This window comes from Paramormyrops kingsleyae, chromosome 18 (assembly GCF_048594095.1).
Source record: "Paramormyrops kingsleyae isolate MSU_618 chromosome 18, PKINGS_0.4, whole genome shotgun sequence".
Lineage (NCBI taxonomy): Eukaryota > Metazoa > Chordata > Actinopteri > Osteoglossiformes > Mormyridae > Paramormyrops > Paramormyrops kingsleyae.
Genome location: NC_132814.1, coordinates 11821419 through 11841712, shown reverse-complemented (window position 1 = coordinate 11841712; position 20294 = coordinate 11821419). Strand labels below are relative to the sequence as shown.

General features: G+C 45.5%; 1 protein-coding gene across 4 annotated transcripts; it reads right to left on the bottom strand.

The window, feature by feature from the left end:
- Window positions 1-7889: 7889 nt before the first annotated feature.
- Window positions 7890-19526, bottom strand: apbb1 (amyloid beta (A4) precursor protein-binding, family B, member 1 (Fe65)). Of its 4 annotated transcripts, none has more exons than XM_023827748.2 (14): window positions 19362-19526; window positions 16051-16922; window positions 15431-15636; window positions 14274-14333; window positions 13980-14056; window positions 13735-13795; window positions 13464-13610; window positions 12904-13031; window positions 11567-11681; window positions 11386-11470; window positions 11104-11199; window positions 10794-10909; window positions 10519-10695; window positions 7890-10144 (listed from the first exon to the last, which is right to left on the bottom strand). In XM_023827748.2, the coding sequence occupies exons 2-14, from the start codon at window positions 16895-16897 to the stop codon at window positions 9983-9985; spliced, it is 2277 nt and encodes a 758-aa protein (XP_023683516.1). In that variant the 5' UTR covers window positions 16898-16922; window positions 19362-19526; the 3' UTR covers window positions 7890-9982. The 4 variants fall into 4 exon arrangements, with proteins under 4 accessions (XP_023683516.1, XP_023683518.1, XP_072557977.1 ...); XM_023827750.2 differs by having other exon boundaries at window positions 11119-11199; XM_072701876.1 differs by having other exon boundaries at window positions 14001-14056.
- Between the last annotated feature and the right edge of the window lie 768 nt (window positions 19527-20294).

Sequence of the window (20294 nt, the reverse complement as noted above, 5' to 3'; positions counted from 1 at the left end):
GAAATCAAAATTACACGTGTTGCATTGAATAAATGTGTCGCTTAAATGTTTTATGCACCGGCGGCAGAGCCATTTCAGCACAAACTAACCCAACTGACCCTAGAAACATGGCAAGTGATCTCAGTTGTAGTGGCTGACGGGTAGTCTCACTGCAGCTGGGCACGGTTATCACTCGCGGGGACAAATTGATCGAAAACTGGCCTGTCAGATGGGACCAGCGAAGCTGCATGATCTATTTTAGTGACGCATGGGGGATTTCTCTCGTGCTGTCATCGTTTCTTCTGCGGTTAGTCTGGCTGTAATTCAACTCATTTTTTTGTTGTCCTTCCTCACACAGCCCCCCATCAAATGCCACAGGCTCACGCCAAGAGTCTGACCCCTGTCCAGGTCAATGGCTAGGTCTTAGACCTTATAATTATGATGAATCACTTAATTGCTTTTTCTCTCCAATGGTAGCACCAATTGCCTATTAATACATTGTGTTAACCATTGTTAGTACATTGCTTATTTTTGCTATTATGGCTAGACGCCTGCTGTTCAGATGCTACTCTCAAGCAAATAACAGCACATATTTCCTGTCATATGACATAATGGTTGGTAAAGGGCACCAATGGGGCATTTTACGACCAACTTGTGTTATAATGATACTTACTACACAGAAGAGGAGTCAAACAGGTCTTGGCAGGCCAGGTTCCTGCAGGTTGGCATTCAAACCCATTCCTTCCTGTGGTTTAACAGATCCAATCAGTAGTTATCTGCATTGTCATACCAAGGCATTTAACTGCAAAACAGCAACTGTGTCCGGAAATTCCAGAATATGCAAACAGATGCGATATTCCAATGAACTATAAAACAAGAATGCAAGAGGCAATTGATTACAGGATCAAAGCAAAACCCTGCTTATACATTAATTTCAGCAAGTTTTACATGCACAAGTGTCACCTAAGTGTCAACTTCCTCATGTGGTGAAGCAACCTACTTCACCACTGGAGCTAAGGTACTTAACCTTAATGTCTTTAGTGCACACTTATGCCATTATACAAATAGGTGCATCTGTAATATGGGAAAACTGTAAGCACCTGTAAGCAAATAAATACCGCAAGCTGCTCTGGATGAATGCATCCGCGAAGTGAAAAAATGCAGATACAATTCTGCGTTGGTTCCCAGCCATTTCGCCGTGACTACATGTGAATTTTTATTTTCTCCCAGAGCTCTCTGGCAACTCGAGTCCTCACAGCTATGGCAATAAATCATCATTAGAGTTCAGTCTTTCAGTTTTATTACATCCACACATTCCTATACAATTAAGAGGAAGGCAGTCCTCCTGGAACCGTCTTTCAGAACGGTGAGGCCAAGAAGTACAGCTGTTATGCACAATATTACACAAGTTCCTATGCATGCTAAAAACCACCACAAACCATGATGCCACAAATGCAGTTTAATACCACTTTTGTTATGGAATGAAAGCTCTTCAGGCTCAAATCTCATTTGGGGCACTGCTGTTGTACCTACCTACTAAGATTTATTTACGTGTATTTAGCAGTGGATATTTACTCAGGCAGTGCAGTGGCAGTGAAATTAAAGCTGTCATTTCACGTGTTACATTCAACTGTGTCTTCCACAATCAGGTCATTTAATCTACACTGATCTAGTACAGGCTCAATGCATTTCTCTCCATATGCAACAATTACTGTACAGCTCCCGGTGCATGTTCCCAAAAATGACAGCCTTTAACAGACAAATAGGCCGTCATCTTCACAAACAAGCACGCAGCAACAGAACCTGTCCGGTTACAGTGAAAATGAGCGAAAACAACAGATGGACGTAAAATCCAACATATTGGCTGAAATCTAAGTGCAGTATTTCATCAGTAATGAGTCAGTCGCTTTTCATATACACCTCAGTAAAAACAGACCCTGAAGATACAGCTAAATATATCTATCTCACACATTTTTAATCACATATTTGTACTCCCGATCTGGTCTCTCCGTGGCCCTCTAACGGCAAATGGTCTGTGCTGTTGATGTGACGGATGGATTCTGCTTTAATTACAGCATAAATTGCCAAATTCCATAAGGTGCCATTTCACTATGATTGAGAACACGACGCGAATATTTCACTCTTTACTCCTTAAAGAATCCCACAAGCTGTCGGGCAACGATGGCAGGAAAATGTTGATATTAGATGTTTTTCTTCCCCACCTTACCAGCCAGTATGTCTTCGTATTTATCATTAAATGTAAAATGACAGGGGCTTGTCATGGGACGTTTAGCAAGAGATGGTCTCAAATGAGCTTTCGGGGAAGGAGGGGGCACTGTTAAAAGATGAGCCATTTGAACCGTTCTGCTCAATGCACACGGGACAGCAAATGCTGGGGCTGATAAAGCGAAAAGTGTTATTTGCATGTCGCAGGAAAACCGCAGATGGACCAGGAGAGACGCCGCGTAGATACTGTGCACCATCCAGGCATCGCAGCGAAGCGTTTCCTGTGGGGATGGGGTCATTTCTCAGATGCGTGAAAGAGATCAACTGATTTAATATGCTGCCACTCTAGCAAATGTGTTTTAACAAAAGGGTTGGGGGGTATAAGTGTACCTGGGGCTTGACTTTTGAAGGAAGATTGGCATCGAGGCCAAAATACTCGGAACTATAGGCCACGATTTTTACTGTATGGGGAAATTGCCTCGTTTACTGGACAACACATGAGCAGGAGGTGGATTATTATTATTATTATCAGCAATTGCTTTGAATGTACCGGAGATTCGGGAGAAACGAGATGTAGGTATCAGTGTAGAAAACACTGAAATGTTACCATGTTGGAGGGGTGAGTTTTCTCTAAAAAACCTCTAGGCAATAACTATACTGCAGAAACTTCTTAGAGTTTTGGACTGACTGACTACAAACGTGCCCGCCAATTTCTCTCCTTGCTCAGCCTTGGCGATACGAAGCCCTTTGGATTACACGCTGACATTTTTGAGTACCCGTCAGGCTTGCTTCGTTTCTAAAGAACTGTTTTTACAACGGATGTCAGATCAAATTCGTGCTCCACTAGTGAGCGCGTCCATTAAAGATTTCTGAGAATTAGCTGAAGTAACAAAGAAGCTGCATTTAGTCACACTGAGCTGCACGGTGCCTTTCAGAACCCAATCAGAACACAATCAGCAAAGTCACCTGCTCATGGAGACATGACCAAGGCATTTGTTGAAGCCAGCACACCCACTTCTCAATGTGTTGATTGTACTCTCAGGCGATGTTTCAGACTCTGTTGTTGTAGCTGTTTTTGCCTGATAATCACCTACCTTCTTCAGTAGCTCCATTTCAGTGTGAGCAAGTACGGTACCTTCAACTGTGAGCCGTTGATGTGCACTCTACCAACAATTTCCTGTTGAAAGGCCAGTGCTACAGTGTTCATTGACCTCAACACATTGGTTCTCACAATTTCTGAAATTCTTGATCGGAGGTGGGAAATATGCAGGTTTTTGGGATAACCTTTAGGTCAGCTGTTCAAACCCAGGTGTGAGGACTCTTCAGTCCATCAGTCCTCTAATTAGTAATATAATTAGGGAGTTGCAGCAAAAACCTGCATACACAGCAGCCATTTCAGGATAAGATTGTGTTTCAGCATGAGCATCTTGAGATTCACCACTGACCTGCAGCACTTTGAAGGTTAGAATAGCAGTGTGGTATACACCACCTTTCCAAAGCAGCTGTCGATGCAGTCCTCTTGGGTTATTCCAAGCATTATTCCAAGATGACCACTAACTAAATTGCTGACACAGGCTTACCGGACGGTCATGACTGACCTGCAGTTGGCAGGCATCAAGTTCCACGGAGCCAGCTCCTCACTCCAGTGCAAAGTCTTCATTAGTCACCCGTGGCCAATTTTACCTGTGGCCTGGAGTCAGTGGATTTTTGATGCTATTCACTGCCTAATACTCCCAGGTAGAAGAGCTTCACAGAAGCTGGTTACTGCCAAATTCATATGGCACGGCTACAGGAAAGGTATCCGGAAAAAGCCCGCCGTGTGCCAAGGATCCACTCGCACGTCAAGGTGTCACTGGCACTGGTTAAGGCTCATGTTTACATCCTTTTTAAGATAAGCAGAGTAATGGATTGGTGACGGGAGAATGCAGCACTTTAGGGGTATATTTCAAAGCCAGAAAATAAAGCGTATGATAGGCTCCACATCAGCACACCAAGCCAAATTATACACCATAAAATCCGGCACTTGGGTCAATATTTGCATCGTGCAGGCACTTTTTCAATCTACATAATACATCTGCAAATGTTGAAAGGCAAGTTACTTATTAGCAACTGCAAAATTAGAACCATTAAAATGAACCTGTAAACCATGACTACATATGCATTAACACCTAATAACCACCCCCAAAGGGGAAAAAAAAAAAAGAAAATCAAATCTGATCGTTTGCCTCCTCTGTATACTTTCCTTTCCTTTTTCTCATTCTTGCACTGGCTCCAAAATTTATTAGTCCACCAGACTGACATTTCTCAACAGTTCATTTCTTGGCCAACAGCTTGGCAGTGTGAAAGGCTTCAGCATGCCTGATTGGCGGATGGAGAACCACAGCCCCGCAGTTCCTGCGACCAGATTCATATTTACAGAGAAAACAGCCGAGAGCCATAACAGCTTTCAAATGAAGACCTGAAGCATAATGGTGGTTTTGCAAATCACCATTCATTCGCAATCTATTCAAATCCCTCCTGACAACATAAAACAGGAATCCACACGCGGGCAGAGTCTTCCACAACATACTATGATGCTTCTGCAGTTTCAATAATCCAACAAATTAAAATTAATTAGTCATGTGTTTTTCCCAAGACACCCTAAGCTTCCAAAAAGTGCTTGACATTTCGGGAAAATGCGGAGCACCAACACATTAGAATTGGAAATTAAGCCATTGTCACACACGTACAGAACTAGTATCACTTGCAGAAATGTTTATAGGCAATGACAAACAAAAAAAAACCAAAGGCAAGACAAGATTGTATGCAGATTATTTGAAGCCCAAAATTGTAGAGATAATTAGTGACTAAGAAATACACACCGGGAGAAAATGGAAATTATGTTCTGTCAACTGTCACAGCAGAGTAACCATCTAGCGAGCGAGCAGTGCATGACAATCTGAATATTCATGACTCAACTACGAAGGGAAGGCATGAATACTTTTACCTTCCAATTTGCAAACAATGTAAATCACCAACATAATGAACGTCCTGCCGTTTTAAGGATCTGACATACTGCTCTGCTCGTTTCGGAAACTGTTCTGTTGACCATATTGCATTAATTTAAAAAGTCTGCAAAGATTCAAGATTTTTATTTGTCACATGTACAATGACAGAGAAATGTTATTGTGGCCAGACTGCTCCATCACTGTACATCAACATGTATAATGAACTGTAGGGGACAAAGTTAAATAATAGCAAAGAAAATATATTTTTTTTAAACTATTAGAAAATTATATATATATATATATATATATATATATTACACAAATTGTGCAGTGTTAGATGCAAAATCCTTCCACAGTACTGATGTAAAGTGCAACTGCAGTATAACCAATGTAATTATCAGAATTTAAAGTCATGAATCCTGGGTTATGCAAATATAGAATATGACAACGATGAAAGTCGATTAAGCAGAGTTTAAAGCTTATTTGACCTGAGGGGAAAAAAAACTTCTCCTCAGCCTCTCAGTTGTGTGATTAGTCCATATCTGGTCCTCATAAATATGCACACCAAGATACCTGTCTTGTCCAGATAGGCACTCATCCTCATTGGAGATCAAGCCTAGTACCACCGGGTGGTCAGCAAATTTTACGATGGGACTGGATCTGTGCAAGAATGTACAATCGTGGGTGTACAAGGAATGTAGCAGAGGACTTGGGACGCAACCTTGTGTTGCACCGATGGAGGATGTTGGGAGTATCGCTGCCAGGTCTCACTACCTGTGGTCTGCCAGACAAGAAGGTCCAGACTCCCTGAGTTGGGTGGTCAGCCTAAGGGACACTACAGTGTTAAAGGCTGAACTATAGTTGATGAACCACAGCCTTGCATAGTTCCCCCTACCGATGTCCCCGGTGGCAAAGTGTGAAGTGAAGGACACAAGAGATGGCATCTCTCGTACTTCTGTTGGGTCTATATGCAAATTGAAGGGGGTCTAATGAGTCAGGCAGAGCTGACGTCCTTGACAAATCACTCAAAACACTTCATTATCAGTTAGGTCATCTCTACAGGGCAAACTAAATTGTTTTTCTTGAGGCAATGGGACGATCGTGGACCTCTCGAAGCATGTAGGAACAATGGACTGGGCCAATGATGGGTTCAAAAAAGAAGTGAACACCAGAGTGAGATGGTTAGCGCAGGACTTCAGGATGCAGTCTGGTACGTCATCTGGTCCCACCGCCTCCATGCTGTTCACCTGATTCAGGGTTTTCTTACATCGGGCTCGGAGACTGCGAATGGGCAGCCGTTACTGGTCATTGATGTTGTGCTGCTATCTCTGGTGCTGCTAGTTTCAAAGTAAACATAGAAAGCATCTAAGCCATTTTCCAGTGAGGGATCTATGTTACCCGAGGTGCGAGTTCTGCCTCTTTAGTCTGAGATTGTTCGCAGTCCCTGCCACAAGCATCTAGAGTTGAGATCGTGAAGTTGAGCTTCCACTTTGTCCTTGTACCTTCTCTTTTCTGTATTTACTGCACTCCTTAGATCAGTGTTTCCCAATCCGGTCCTCAGAGACCCACAGCCGGTCCACGTTTTTGGTCCCTCCCAGTTCCCTGCCAGACAGCCCACATTTTACATTTACATTTACAGCATTTGGCAGACGCCCTTAGCCAGAGCGACTTACATAAGTGCTTTAAGACTCTACAATGAATTTTTCCCGATACTAGCTCAATAAAACCAAGGCTATGAATACCATCGATCTAATACTCTGTTGGGAAAGTGCGTTTTTTTTTTTTTATAAAAGGAAAGAACTGAGTATAATGCCAGAAGTGCTAATTCAGGTATTTCTGGAAAAGGTGTGTTTTAAGTCGTCTTTTGAAGACATTCAGTGACTCAGCTGTTCGGACATCTAGGGGGAGTTCATTCCACCAACTTGGTGCCAGAACAGAGAAGAGCCGAGAGGTGTGTCTTCCTTGTGCCTTGAGGGGTGGTGGGACCAGTCGAGCAGTGCTGGAGGATCGGAGAGATCGTGGTGCAGTGCGGGGTGTGATGAGGTCTTTTAAGTAGGATGGAGCCAGATCATTTTTGGCTTTGTATGCGAGCATCAGTGTTTTGAATCTGATGCGGGCAGCCACAGGAAGCCAGTGTAGGGAGCGCAGCAAAGGAGTGGTGTGGGAGAACTTGGGAAGGTTGAAAAGTCGAGCAGCTGCATTCTGAATCAGTTGGAGGGGACGAATGACGCTCAGTGGTAAACCCGCTAGAAGCGAGTTGCAGTAGTCAAGGCGGGAGATGACGAGGGACTGAACGAGTATCTGGGTAGCCTGTGTGGAAAGAAATGGACGTATCCTTCTGATATTAAACAGGAGAAACCGACAAGAGCTGGAAACGTTGGCGATATGTGAGGAAAAGGACAGACGATTGTCCATGGTAACCCCAACATTTTGCTCCCTCCCAGTTCCCAGCAAAAATGTGGACTTTCTGTGAGATTATAGGAGGCTAACCTGAACCGAGTCATATCTCCAGTCCTATTCCGTTTGTTATAAGCAGGAGAGCGTGCGTTCAATGCTTCACAAACAGATCCAGTGACCCAAGGTTTCTGATTTTGAAAAGTCTTGACAATAACTGTAGGTACAATATCATCTGTTAGCTTGGCAATGAAACATGTTACTACTTCTGTGAACATGAAAAGAAGGAATGAGATGGAATAATAGTGTTTACGTGTTTAATTTTGTACAATGACACATTAATATACATGTATATACATTACACCTGATGTACAGTTTAAAAATAAAAACAATCCTTTATAAATCAAAAGCTTTCTTGCATTACAACTCTGAGCTCAGAATTTATATTAAGTTTTAAAATTGACTACAAGACTTACTGAAACATGAAAGAAAAAAAAATATTAAACTCACTTCAAGCATCACGTTGATCTAGAGTTTTCTACGACCTTAAAGTATTACTTTAAAAATCCAGTTTCTAAACATTATCTCTGAAAGACATTAATATTAACACGCACATGTATCATTAGTATTAAGTGTGAGGAGAAATGAGGAACGGAGAATGAAAAGGAAGCATTTCCTCCAGTGTCTCACAACCCAAAGTCTATCCTCCCCATTTAAAGAGCTGTGTGACAGACTCTGACCATAGATCTCAGACCTTTTGAATCGTCGAGTTACTAACGTCAAAATTTACAACAGTGACCCTAGTGAGCTACATGTTTTTTGTATTACACTAGTGTGAAAAGGTCTTATCTGATTTCAGTTACATTTTTCACTTACCAAATAGTGAATGCTATAAGTTACTAAAAGAGATTCAAGCTACTTGTCACTGCCAGTTAATGTTCCAGTCCTTCAGAGCACCTTGCAAAGGTAACCCAAGCCTGACGCGACACTTGGAATGCACCACAGCTATGAGTGCGAGTGCCAGGTGATGTGCAGACTGTTTCAAGGCTCGCTATCAGTCAAAGAGACGGCATGAGGGCGGGGGTGTGAAAACGGAGTAGAGGCGTTCTGCGTCTGCTGGATGTTTATCCACGTACAGCGTGTAGCCACGACATGACCACTAGAGGGAGCCGCAGAGCAATGTGTACAGCGATATGGAGCACGCCTATGATGAAGCAATTTAACAGCAGTACCTGTACAACCTCCCCGTCTGCAAAAGGTGAAAAGGGTGGGGGTGGGGGGTGGGGGGGGCAGACGAACACGCAGCAGACACCATGACGGAGCAGACTGTGACACACACCCTTCTGCAGGTGTCCTCTCAGTGCTCCTGAAGCACCAAGTTCAAATGAATTGGACCCTTAACTTGGCAGGACTCATACAGTGCAGAACATAGGCTGTTCTCCTAAACTCTCTGAATCCCTCCCGTTCTCTCCCAACGCACACATACTAGTGTCTATTTATTGCATGCATGGAACTCGACTCGAAATATCGAAGCCAACTCCACAAGAATGACCGGCACAGTGCACTTTAAATCCATGCACGGGGTGAAGTCACACATCATTTGGAAGACTACATTATACAGATTTCTGCTATTCACAAAAAAAATGAAATAAAACTTTTATTTATATATAAAGCCACAGTGCACCAATAAATCATACTGAAGTCATCTGTTGGTCCGCAGCTAAAGACTTTGGAAGAGGGGCAAATGAGCCACTCAGATCGGACACTTGGACTTGCTGCCGATTCTACCATTTTTAAAAATATTTACATGCTGGCCCAGCAGGTGGCAGTATTACACCATAACGTTTAGAAAGGAGCTATAATGATAAGGCTAATCTGTGGCTTATGCTTAAGAGAATAAAGAGTGAAGTTTGCATGGTGTCCAAATCGCGCCGCACTGTTACAGTCTGCTGGGATTTGAGGAGGACTCCAATGTACGACAGGGCAAAGGATGTGACAGTACACCCATGGGGGCTGGATTCAGTGGATGCCCTGGGATCCATGTGCAGACACTCTCAGTAGTTATATACCCACCCCCATATCTAGACTGATAACATTTGTTTTACCCCATGTGCCACATCAGTTCGGCCAGGAAAAACAGTCTCCGACACAAGCCAACAAATTTACACCAGATGTCGCATTTGGCAGAACACAGAGTGCTACATGTACAGGTGCGATCTGCCACATTCACCCTACCAAAGGCAACAATAAATAATAAACATTAAAAATAAAAAACACATACACAATACTGCCTGCAAGGAGGGGGCAGATGCGGGGTGGAGTTAACAAGAGGGAAGTAGCTGCGTAGGGGTGGGGTTTGTGGGGGGGGGGGGGGGACATGCGAAGCCTTACTTCCCTTAGGGCGTCTGAGCCCCGGCCCGCTTGAAAGAGCCCAGCAGGGTCTGCACCCCCTTTTTGACGCTGGAACCGACGCGGCGGGCCACGGAATCTGCGGGGGGCCCCGGCAGGCAGGAGCTAGTGCTGGGGGGCCGGGCATCCAGACACTTCTGGTAGCGCAGCTTTTAAAGATGGACGGGATATGATTTATGCATTAGTCACCAACAAGACCATTTCTTGAAAGCTACCCTCATTCTCACTAGTCAGAAGTGTGGGGGGGGGGACTTTACAGGGGCCTTAGGATTTACCATTGGGGACCCCCCCACTTTTTGGCACAATCTACCAAGGGGGACCAGCCCTGCCTAGCAAAATGCTCCATAAATCCCATCTACCATAGGACCCGTCTTACCAACCCAAGTGAGGGGGTCCAAGGTGACATTTTGTCAGCCAGCCAAGGATTTCTAACTACACCCTCCTGTCTCTAGTTAAAGGGTTTACTCTGATGTAAGTCTTTGATGGAGGTTTACAGAGGGCCAACGCGCACAAACGCACTCACCATGCAGGCAGCCTGTACTGCTTCAGACAGACTGGCAGCGTTGGGCTCGCACCAAAACATGTGGCAGACGAAGTCTCCCGGACCCTGGGCCATGATGAAAGCGAAGGTGTGCACATCCTTCCCCACGCCCATGAAGCTCAGGAAGCGGACCCTGCACTCGGACAGCACTTCGTCCGTCTGCAAGGAGGGGGAAGGGGCATTTTGTGTGACAATGCTTTCTCCAAAATGAAAGAGCAGTATTGACAGTATTGACAGTATTGACGACGGCACCTCACCTCTACACTAAGGATGGTCAGGGTGGCTGAGGCCACGTTCACAGTCACACACTTCCACTCGTGTTTCTCCGTGGTATTCAGCACCGTCTCCAGGGCAACGTTCACCACATCCATACCTGTGATGCAAGAGGAGCGCACAAAGACGAAAGATCAGACAAAAGGTTCTCCTATACACCTGCCAACCACAACAGTCGCAGCTCAGAGATCAAAAGTCAGCCATTAAAACAAGCCTTCAAATACAAAAAGCAGGAGACAGGACATCCACACATTTAACACACATAGCAAGGTAAGTAAAAAAAATAACCCTTACCAAAATTTTCCTTACCTACGGGTTTGGCCACTGGCACATTACCGAGGTAACGAACCTGAAAGCGCTGGACCAGCTCATTCTTAGGTGCAGGGAATTCTGGGGAAATGTGAGAGACAAAATAAACAGTAGCTCAAACACTTATCTTTTAATGTGTTATGCAAATAAGGAGTCGATGGGTGTAGAGTTGCAGGCGTAATCACGAATCACTTGGTGCCAGGGGCAAACAACGACCACTAGAGGGGGCCTCAGAGCAAAATAATTTTAGCTAGGGGTGGAGCTTACCCTGGAAAGGAATGTCTACCAGTTTAGAAGGATCGATGCTCAGTCTGCTCACGCATGACTTGGACGATTTCCTCTCAGCCATGATCTTTTGGCGAAACAACAGTACCGTTAGAACAGCTAGCGAAAAAGCCGTCAGTCACAACGTACATCGCAAACTACTCAGACGGCTTTGCGGACTCACCTTGGAGCAGATGTCATGCATACTGGTGGCGATATTCTTGGCTGGCGTGTCACACCTAAACACGTGGCACTTCAGCACTTGTGTCAGCTTGTCCCGGGCCACATAGGCAAAGTCCCTGTCAACGGGAGACACGCTCAGCAGGGATTCACGCCAACGCAAAGGCCGCTCTGATGGCGATGACGATGGGCAGGGTGTAACTCAGCAGTTAGAGATGGGAAGACCATCTCTCAGGAAATATTAACTGACACTTCCCAGAGGAAAATGTCAACTGCACATGCTAGAGAAATGGCCGATCATGTAGCTAGGGATCACAGCTCTTAAATGGCATACATGAGCTGGAAATTGCATCAAAGGAGACTGACAGAAAATGAAAGGTTTTGTTTGGCCCTGATGGAATGTAATTTCTATGGGCTATGGGACACTTAAACCATTAAGCATGGAACCTAAGATGCATGACACATTCCATTATGGAAAGGGAGGGGTTGTGGGGGGGGGGGGGGGGTCAGCCTATGACATAACCATGACGACGACGACGACAACCACCATGAGTCTACAGAAAAAGGTGGCAGAAAGCAGTAAGAGGCACACTACCTCTCCCTGTGCTCCACAAGGCAGCAGGTCAGAAAGAAAACAGCAAATTAAACCACAACTCAGCAGGAAGTCCAGCTGGGAGGGGGAGGAGGAAGCTATTTCGAGATAAATGAGACTCATTCAGGAATAAACATTCACCACTCAGCGGACACAAAGGATATCTGACCACTTTGCAACATGAACAGAAAGCAAGAATTCAAATTATAAAAATAGGCGACAAATTTAAAGGAATTTTTTAAGGGTTGAATAAACTGAAATGCAGTGGCGCAGCATATCCACAAGGGGGTAGCATGACTCTACAGAGCCCAAGTCTGCCAGATGGGGCCTCTGAAGAATGCAGATCCTGGGATGAGTCATGGTGACTCAGAGTGCCCAGCTTGGATCTATAAATAGGCAGAGGATTCCTCAGTACAGCTGCTGTGGGTCTGATCTGACCGCAGAACCCTGTAACTGCAAGGAGAACCGCTGCCTAACACAGGCAGGGAGGAGAAACCACAGGACCCATAAGGACATACTTTACCAGGTCTTCATAAAACACTGCATGCATTATCGACCTAGAACATACACACTAGGCGAACCAACCAATGTAACTTCAAATGCTTCAAGCACAGGGCTGAAGTATGCACACCAGACCAATGGGGAGCGATTTTATTTAGGGTAAACGCTCCCGATACCAAAAGATGGTGCTTCTGCCCTTGGAAGTGTCAGTGAGAATTCAGGTCCCGTCTCGGGTTTCGGCCGCTGACCTGCCATTGTCCCGGCCGACGCCCCACACCCTGATGCTGACGATTGGCTGAGAATGCAGCAGGTTCTGGCTCAGTGGGTCAATCAGGTTCAGCGTCTCGTTCTCCAGAACCAGGAGCATGTCCTTTCCCTGGGTAAACAGTGTGTGTGTCACTAACATACCAAGCTGGGGCAAATGCACACACTGTCACTCAAGCACAGTTTCTCTTTCACATGCATACATGCGAACACACACACACACACACACACACACACACACACACACACACACACACACACATTTGTATTTATATCTTCTGTTGGGACCGTCCATTCATTTCTATGTGCATATCCCCAGTCTTAAGTATGACAACCATAACCCCCAAACCCAGCCCTGAATCTAACCTGAAGTAACTATACCAAATACAGGACTTTTAGTATTTTGAATTTTTTGATTGCAGTCACAGATTTTTATAAAAGTTTCCCCTTGTGGGGTCTGGAAAAAGAAAGTTACAGGTTTTTAATCACACTGTGTGGAAATCTGGTCCCCAAAATGTAGTAATTACAAAACACGCACACACACCTCTCCCCACATGCCGGCTGTGTCGTGCAGGTTGTGCTTGTGATAGGACAGCTGGCGGATGCAGTTGTTGACGGCCACACTGCTTTTGCCCGGAGCCATCTCCTCCTCAGAGATCTCCACCCAGCCCAGTGACCGCACTGCAAAGCACTGTGAGTACAGAGAGGAGTCATTGTCAGCTGTGGCGTGAAGAGAATGCAGTAAACAGCTTTGCTAATGCTAACAGTCACCGCAGTATGTGGGCATCAGTGTTAGTGCAAGCAGCACTATGTACCTTGGCCCCGAGATCAGTGCTGAAAGATGCTGCCTTCTTTTCACCTTCTGTCTGTGGGCAACTGTGTGTGAGAGACACAGCGAGCGGTTACTATGGCGTATATAATGCAAAAACACCATGAGGATGTTCTCATACAATCTATATAACGCAGAATCTGAGGGACATTTTTAAATACTCAAAACTATATATTCCCACAACTGGCTGCAACAAAGGTTATCCAGCTCTACGAGGACGACCGAGCGTACCTGAGATTGATGGAGGCATACCTTAAAGCGGCTACCTCAAACTCCTTCAAGCTCTGGTCAGGGGCTGCATCTTCCTCCTGCAGGAAGACATCACAACACTGTAGGGTTTCCAATGTTTATAAATAGACAGAGTGCCATTTCAAGAGGATGGGACTGGATGGTGTGTCAGCCTGGGTGGTCGCCAAGCGTGATCTCGAGGTGTTTTGTGCTTAGGGGTGGCAATGCTCTGTATGGGTGATTAATAAGGTAGATTCCTGCTGACTGGTCGGCTAGTTCCACCGATGCACGACTCACCTTCCATAGGTCGGCATCCTCATCAAACTTGTTGGGGCGTGACGGGCCGTTCCATGTCAGCTGAGATGGGCGACAGAGGGACATACGGGGACAAACATAAGTAAACAGACATTTTGCACACCTTGAATTTTCAAAACTGGTTTTTCCAAGGATTCAGACAGTTGCACCATATGAAAATTATCCACCCACACACATTTTCATGCAAGATGCATCCATTCCAGAGTAGCTGCTGCAAACCAAAACATTTTGCTGTCACACAGGAAGGTCATCCTGATCCTCGAAAACAATGCATGGGACCAGATGCCATCAGTCACCATAGAGCTTAATTCATATCCCACCTAATTACTTTACTACATCCCAGTGAGCCAAATCAACTACGGACTAATAGTGCACAAAAAATACCGACTGATTGCTTCAAAGGTATCATTCAAGCAATCTTCATAAATGACACATGAACAGACAATAAACCTCAAGCAACTACAATGAAAAAACAGAACTGTGGCTGAAGTGAGCCGCCTGGTAGGGGAATGAAAACAGAGTACCTCCAACACAAGGACTGACTGAGCCCAGCGCTTCCACAGCCCCACACTCACCATATCAGCACACTTGGCCTCATAGAGCAAGGTCAAAATAATCCAAACACTAACACTTCACTTGTGATCAAGACAGAGGTCAAAAGGTAGGACCAAGTGAAAGCTCAGGAACCTGACCACTTTGGACTAGAAAGCAGACATGATGGCACAAGGATATTTTTAACCCAGAATTACAGGCAAATGGCAGACTGTCCACGCAGAGGTCACACCGAGCTTGTGGCTATCTTTAGCATCTCTAGACACAGCCCGACATGCTGATCAGAGAATCTACATTACAACAGGAATTAGCAAATAAAAGCTTCATGAACCATTTGCTGTATTTTTTGACCTCACTAGATGGCGCTCTTGGTTTGCTTTGGGACATGCTTTGAGCCCTTTTATGTACAGAAATAACCATCTAGTGGGGTCAGAAAATGCAGCAAATGGTCAATGAAGCGTTGTTTGGCCATCACTAGCGGTAATACCAGCCCACACCAAAATTCAGAATGGAATGAAACCTCTACAGTCAAGTTCAAAAACAAACTCGGACAGTGATCACATATACATCCACTTCCTGGCCCTCACCTGTGGTTCCTCGGTGGGCGTGGCTCCTGGGGAGGTGCTGGAGGGCCTCTCAGGAGCCTCACCCTCTTCCAGGGGTGAGGGTGGCTCCCACTGTGTGGTACCAGTGGGAATATGCCAGTAGTAGGTGCCGGAGGTGTCCCGCACTCGCATCCAGCCTGCTGGCAGGTCCGTATCCGTTTCAAAGGCGCTGCGGTCCCAGTATGGTTCTGGCGTATAGAGCGGGTATGAATCACACACTTTCAGCATTAAGATACCGCACCAAAGGCAGCTATTAAAACAAAACACAGTTCCAATTTTAAACACAATTCAACAAGGACAAACTGAAAATTGGACAAGCAGTCTTAAAGGGAATACACATCAACAGTGAGCTTTACAAAAATGGTGAGATTGTCATGGCTGAAAAGCTCACTGATCAAGCCTCACTTAGACATGCCATCATTACCTCTGCCACCTCAAAAGAGGAAGGAGGTGTTACTGTGCTGTGACCCACCCACCTTCTTCATACCAACCACCACTGGGCTAACATGACAAGGAAAAACTGCCATTCACGTCGCTTCAGTCACACCCAAAGGACAGCAGCCCCACAATCCAAAACATCCAATCTGATTAGCTGCTCTTACCCGTCTCTCCATCGGGGGTGCTGTTGGCCGTGCTACCTTGGGACAGAGAGGTCCAGCTGGAGTCCTCATCAGTGGGGTCCCCATTCCTGCCCTGAAAGAGCAGGCAAGCGCTCTTGCAAACCCCAGAAAACTCCTTCCGGGACTCACTATTGCTTTGAGTCTCTGAGGAAGAGTCTGTGTCCTTATCCCCTCCAAGCGGAGCCTGAGCCTCGTCCTCCCCTTCTACAGCTTCCTCCTTTTCATCTTCTTCGTGGCCTTCCTCTTTGCCCCTGGGTGCCTCCAAGGTATCAATGAGCAGTGGCTCATTTGCAGCGTTCTTTGCCTCCAACTCCAAATCAGGGCACAGTGAGCTCAAGGTTTTCCCCTCACCATTCAGCTCCTCATTAAGCGGAAGGTTCTGATTAGGGTTCTGGTCGGGGCTCAGGTTCCAGTTCTGGTTTTGGATTTGGCTGGGATTACGATTCTGGTCCTGCTTCTTCTCAGCCACCTTGCGCAGCTGGTTTCGGCCCTCTTTGACACGCTTAGTGTTGCTGCCGATGCAGCTGTCAGATACTGGCCGACGACCTTGATCATTCTCCTGGTTCCGAGACCGTCCACCCTCCCGGCGCTGACTCAATGCATCGTCATCCACTCCGACCATGGTGCCGTTGAGTAGCTCTGAAGTCGTGACAGATGCGTAAATACGCCGGCTCTTGGGTGAGGAGTTGGGGCCTCTGGTCTTGGTCTTCTTGCTCAGATCAGTGTCAATCAGTGCGCTGTGTGGGGAGCACAGGTCAAGGGTCAGCGCAGAGATGGAGGTCACACGGGTGTTGTCGTTGGCTTGGTCCGAGGTCTTATACAAAGACATGGCATGGAGCTGGAAGACTGGGGGCCTGGAGTGGCAGACCAAGGCAACCAATCACACATTTGTTTAGGTAGGAAGCAGAACCACAGCCTGCTTCAGGTGTAAACAAAATTCTAAAACATCCATACATCATCTAACCACTTATCCGGGACAGGGTCACACAGAGACCATAAAAGGCTGCACGGTGCACAAGGCAAGGGAAGAACTTGGGCGGCATGCCAGTTCATCACAGGGTACACTTGCATATTCAGAAAACTAAAAGACAATTCACCTAGTTGCATGGATTTGGACTTTGGGGGGAACCAAATCAACCAAGTAACATGCAGAGAACATGCAAAGTCCATAAATACAGCATGGAGGAAGGATTCCAACTCCCAACCCCAGATATGTGAGGCAACAGTGCTTACCACTGAGCCACCATGCCATCAGTTATAAAAGCACAGCAACTTCTTACTCATTTACATAAAGGTATTACTGGAACAACCCAGTTCAGTCTCAATCACATAAAGGTCCGTCATGGGATATGAATCAGGTAACATCAAAGTCTATGACACACTGCATTGAGAGTCTCCCCATGAAAGGCATGGTGGGGGCGGGGGCAGATTTCTCCTCCAATGGAAGCTCAGGGAACAGTTACATTATGTCAGGTGTTGCTGTGTGTATGTGACCGCACAGTTTACACCTACTTTATGCTACAGAAGTGTGTTGGTACAAATAATTAATGAAATTCAATAATATGCGTGATTCAAGATAATACAAAAGTCTAAGTCTACTCTCGTAGTGCACAGAGATCCCATTCAATCTGAGGTCATTCTACAGCAAGGAATATTACATTTATAGAGGAGGCCAGACAATTTCCAGTCATGCAACTTAGACATGTACTGTAATAGCATAAAATCAGCAAATACAAGACCTAGGTTTTAGTTATTTTCAGTTAGCAAAAATAGACATACAGTTTCACTTGCCATGTTTTTCCATCCATCCATCATCTATACCTGTCCTATGCAGAGTTGCTTGGGTCCAGAGCCTATACTGGAAGTTATGGGTGCAAGGCAAGGAATAACCTAGGCTTGAGCGCCAACCCATCAAGGACCATTCGTCCTATTTATGAACATTTTTCCATTCGCCATATATATATATGAATTCAGGAAATTAACTATACTTCAGGATAAGAAAGCTCAACAGCAGATATCTATAGCCACCATACAAGCAGTAACACCCAATTAATGCACATTAATGTATTAATGAACAAAGGTAAATGCAACTGTACTTAAAATTGCGGCAGACAGGAACATATACCCAACATTACTAACAATCATGAAATTAGCTAGGTAGCAATATAAAATTTAAAATAGATCCATAAGCAGAGAGAGATATGTAGCAACTCCAAACAAATAACAGATGATGAAGTATGGCTTCCTCATTACCAAAAATCAAGATGACAATTTAACGGCTGTTAGTAAATTATCTGTGCATCTCCTGTGTCACTGATTGTAGATCGGGGGAATTGCACGCCGATGTACGTGGTATCATTCACACATATTCAGATTAAAATGGCTGCATCAGTCCGAAGTATTTTAGGCAGCGTTTGAAGTCCTATGATTTTCCCGGAGGAGGAAAAATTCCGGTTTACAAAATAGTGCCGGCTACTGTGGCTCTGGTCTTCATCTTATTTTAAAACCGACATTATATCCAGTACAGCTAACAGATCAAAACACAACATCGTTATCGCTCCTGTTAATCTCAAATAACGGGGAAACCAGATACAGCCGAAAGACTGGAAAGGAGCTTTCGGTCAAAACAACGTCGGTTGGCTCTAATCATTAAAAAATGAAATATGGGTTATTTTCATACATACTGCTTTTCCGGGTTTGTTTTGTGAAGGTGTTTTATTTTAGTCAATGTGGCATGAAGATTGTGAACATTAGCTACTTAGTATCGTCGGGCGGGCCCACCTTCCCCGGCGAACGGCGCCGCAATCTTATGCATGTAGGTGTGGCGTCAATATATGTATTTATATGTACAGGAGACGCGCCGCTTGTCAAAAGCACAGCTCCGCTTTACCAATCTCGTAATAAAATCAACACGGGTAACGAGAGCTAGGCCCTTAGCCCCGGAGCTGCACCAGGATGGTGGTCCGTACCAGCCTACGCAGCGGGCAGCGCACCACCCTAGCAAGTGACCCCCCGCCCCTCACAGAAAAAGCTCGGCTAACGAGTAGCGGTGGGAGAATTTGGTATTATCATCATATTCGGGGGTCGACTCCAAAAATGCAGGTCGTACGCGTATTAGCAGGCCGCCGAGCGACGCAACGAAGATGGACAACAGCAGGTCCGCCGCGCAGCAGCGAATTCGACCCCCCTGCCTCCCCCCCTTTCAGCCTCCGACATAAACACACCCTTAGCCACGACGCAGGCCGTCCTCCGCCCGGCAGCTGAGGTTGTCTGGGAGAAGCGACCACACGTACCGCTCTGTCTGGCTGTATCTCCTCGGCCGCTCCGTCCGCTATTTTCCCAGCCGAGATGGTCGCTCGGAACATTCGGCGGCGCGCGGCGGCTGCAGCGTCGTCGTCACCAGCTGGATCGCGGCTCCATCCGACGAACTGCAGAGGGCGGCTGACGTCATTGCGGAACGTCACTCCGCAGATCCGGGAGCAGCCGAGCTGGTCACGTGGGCTGCGGAGGAGAGAGGCAGGGATTTTCCTCCGGGTGGAGGCAGCCCGCTGCTTCCTTTGCCGAAATGGGCATCTCTGCCGACATTGCTTCTGTGCGTAATATTGGTGGTTCACAAACAAACAGCTAAGCTGTAGGTGCTATGCTGACATTTGATAGTGACACGGAATATAATTTGAGAAATAAATTAACAAATAACATTAAAACACTGAAATACTGTACCTTAATTAAACGCAATGCGGTAATTTGTTCTCTTCAAATAATACCTACAAATAATGCTATGATGCAATGTTTTGTGCTTTTTTTGCAGCCGCAGAACCTTCTGAATACCTGCTGCCTAAAAAAAATAACCAGACTCTACAAATCGCTAAATATTAACTCGGAACAAAAGGCTTTTTGTTCAATATACGGCCGTTTTTCCAGTCCCAGCGGGGAATCAGCCTAAGTGACCTACAAGTTATTTAATCGGAAGTCCTCCATCATCTTCATTAACTGGATAAATAGTCAAAAAGTTGTTCTAATGAACAATGCACTTTTGGAATTATTAGCAAAAGGTTTTTTCCGCATCTCACTTGTACGATCAAGGGTCCAGAGAATGGTTTCTGAAAACCAAGAAACTCGAGCTGCATCAATTTAATAATTACTCTTTATTGTTATTTTAACAGGGGCAGAATGGTGATGCAATGGTTAGAAGGTACCTCACACCTCTAGGATCAGGGTTCGAGTCT

Coding starts and splice junctions, on each gene's coding strand:
- apbb1 (XM_023827748.2), bottom strand. CDS start 16,897: ATGTCTTTGTATAAGACCTCGGACCAAGCCAACGACAACACCCGTGTG. Junction 14,334..15,430: donor CGCCCACCGAGGAACCACAG/GTGAGGGCCAGG, acceptor CGCCCATCTCAG/CTGACATGGAACGGCCCGTC. Junction 11,471..11,566: donor TGCATGACATCTGCTCCAAG/GTGAGTCCGCAA, acceptor TTTCGCCAAAAG/ATCATGGCTGAGAGGAAATC.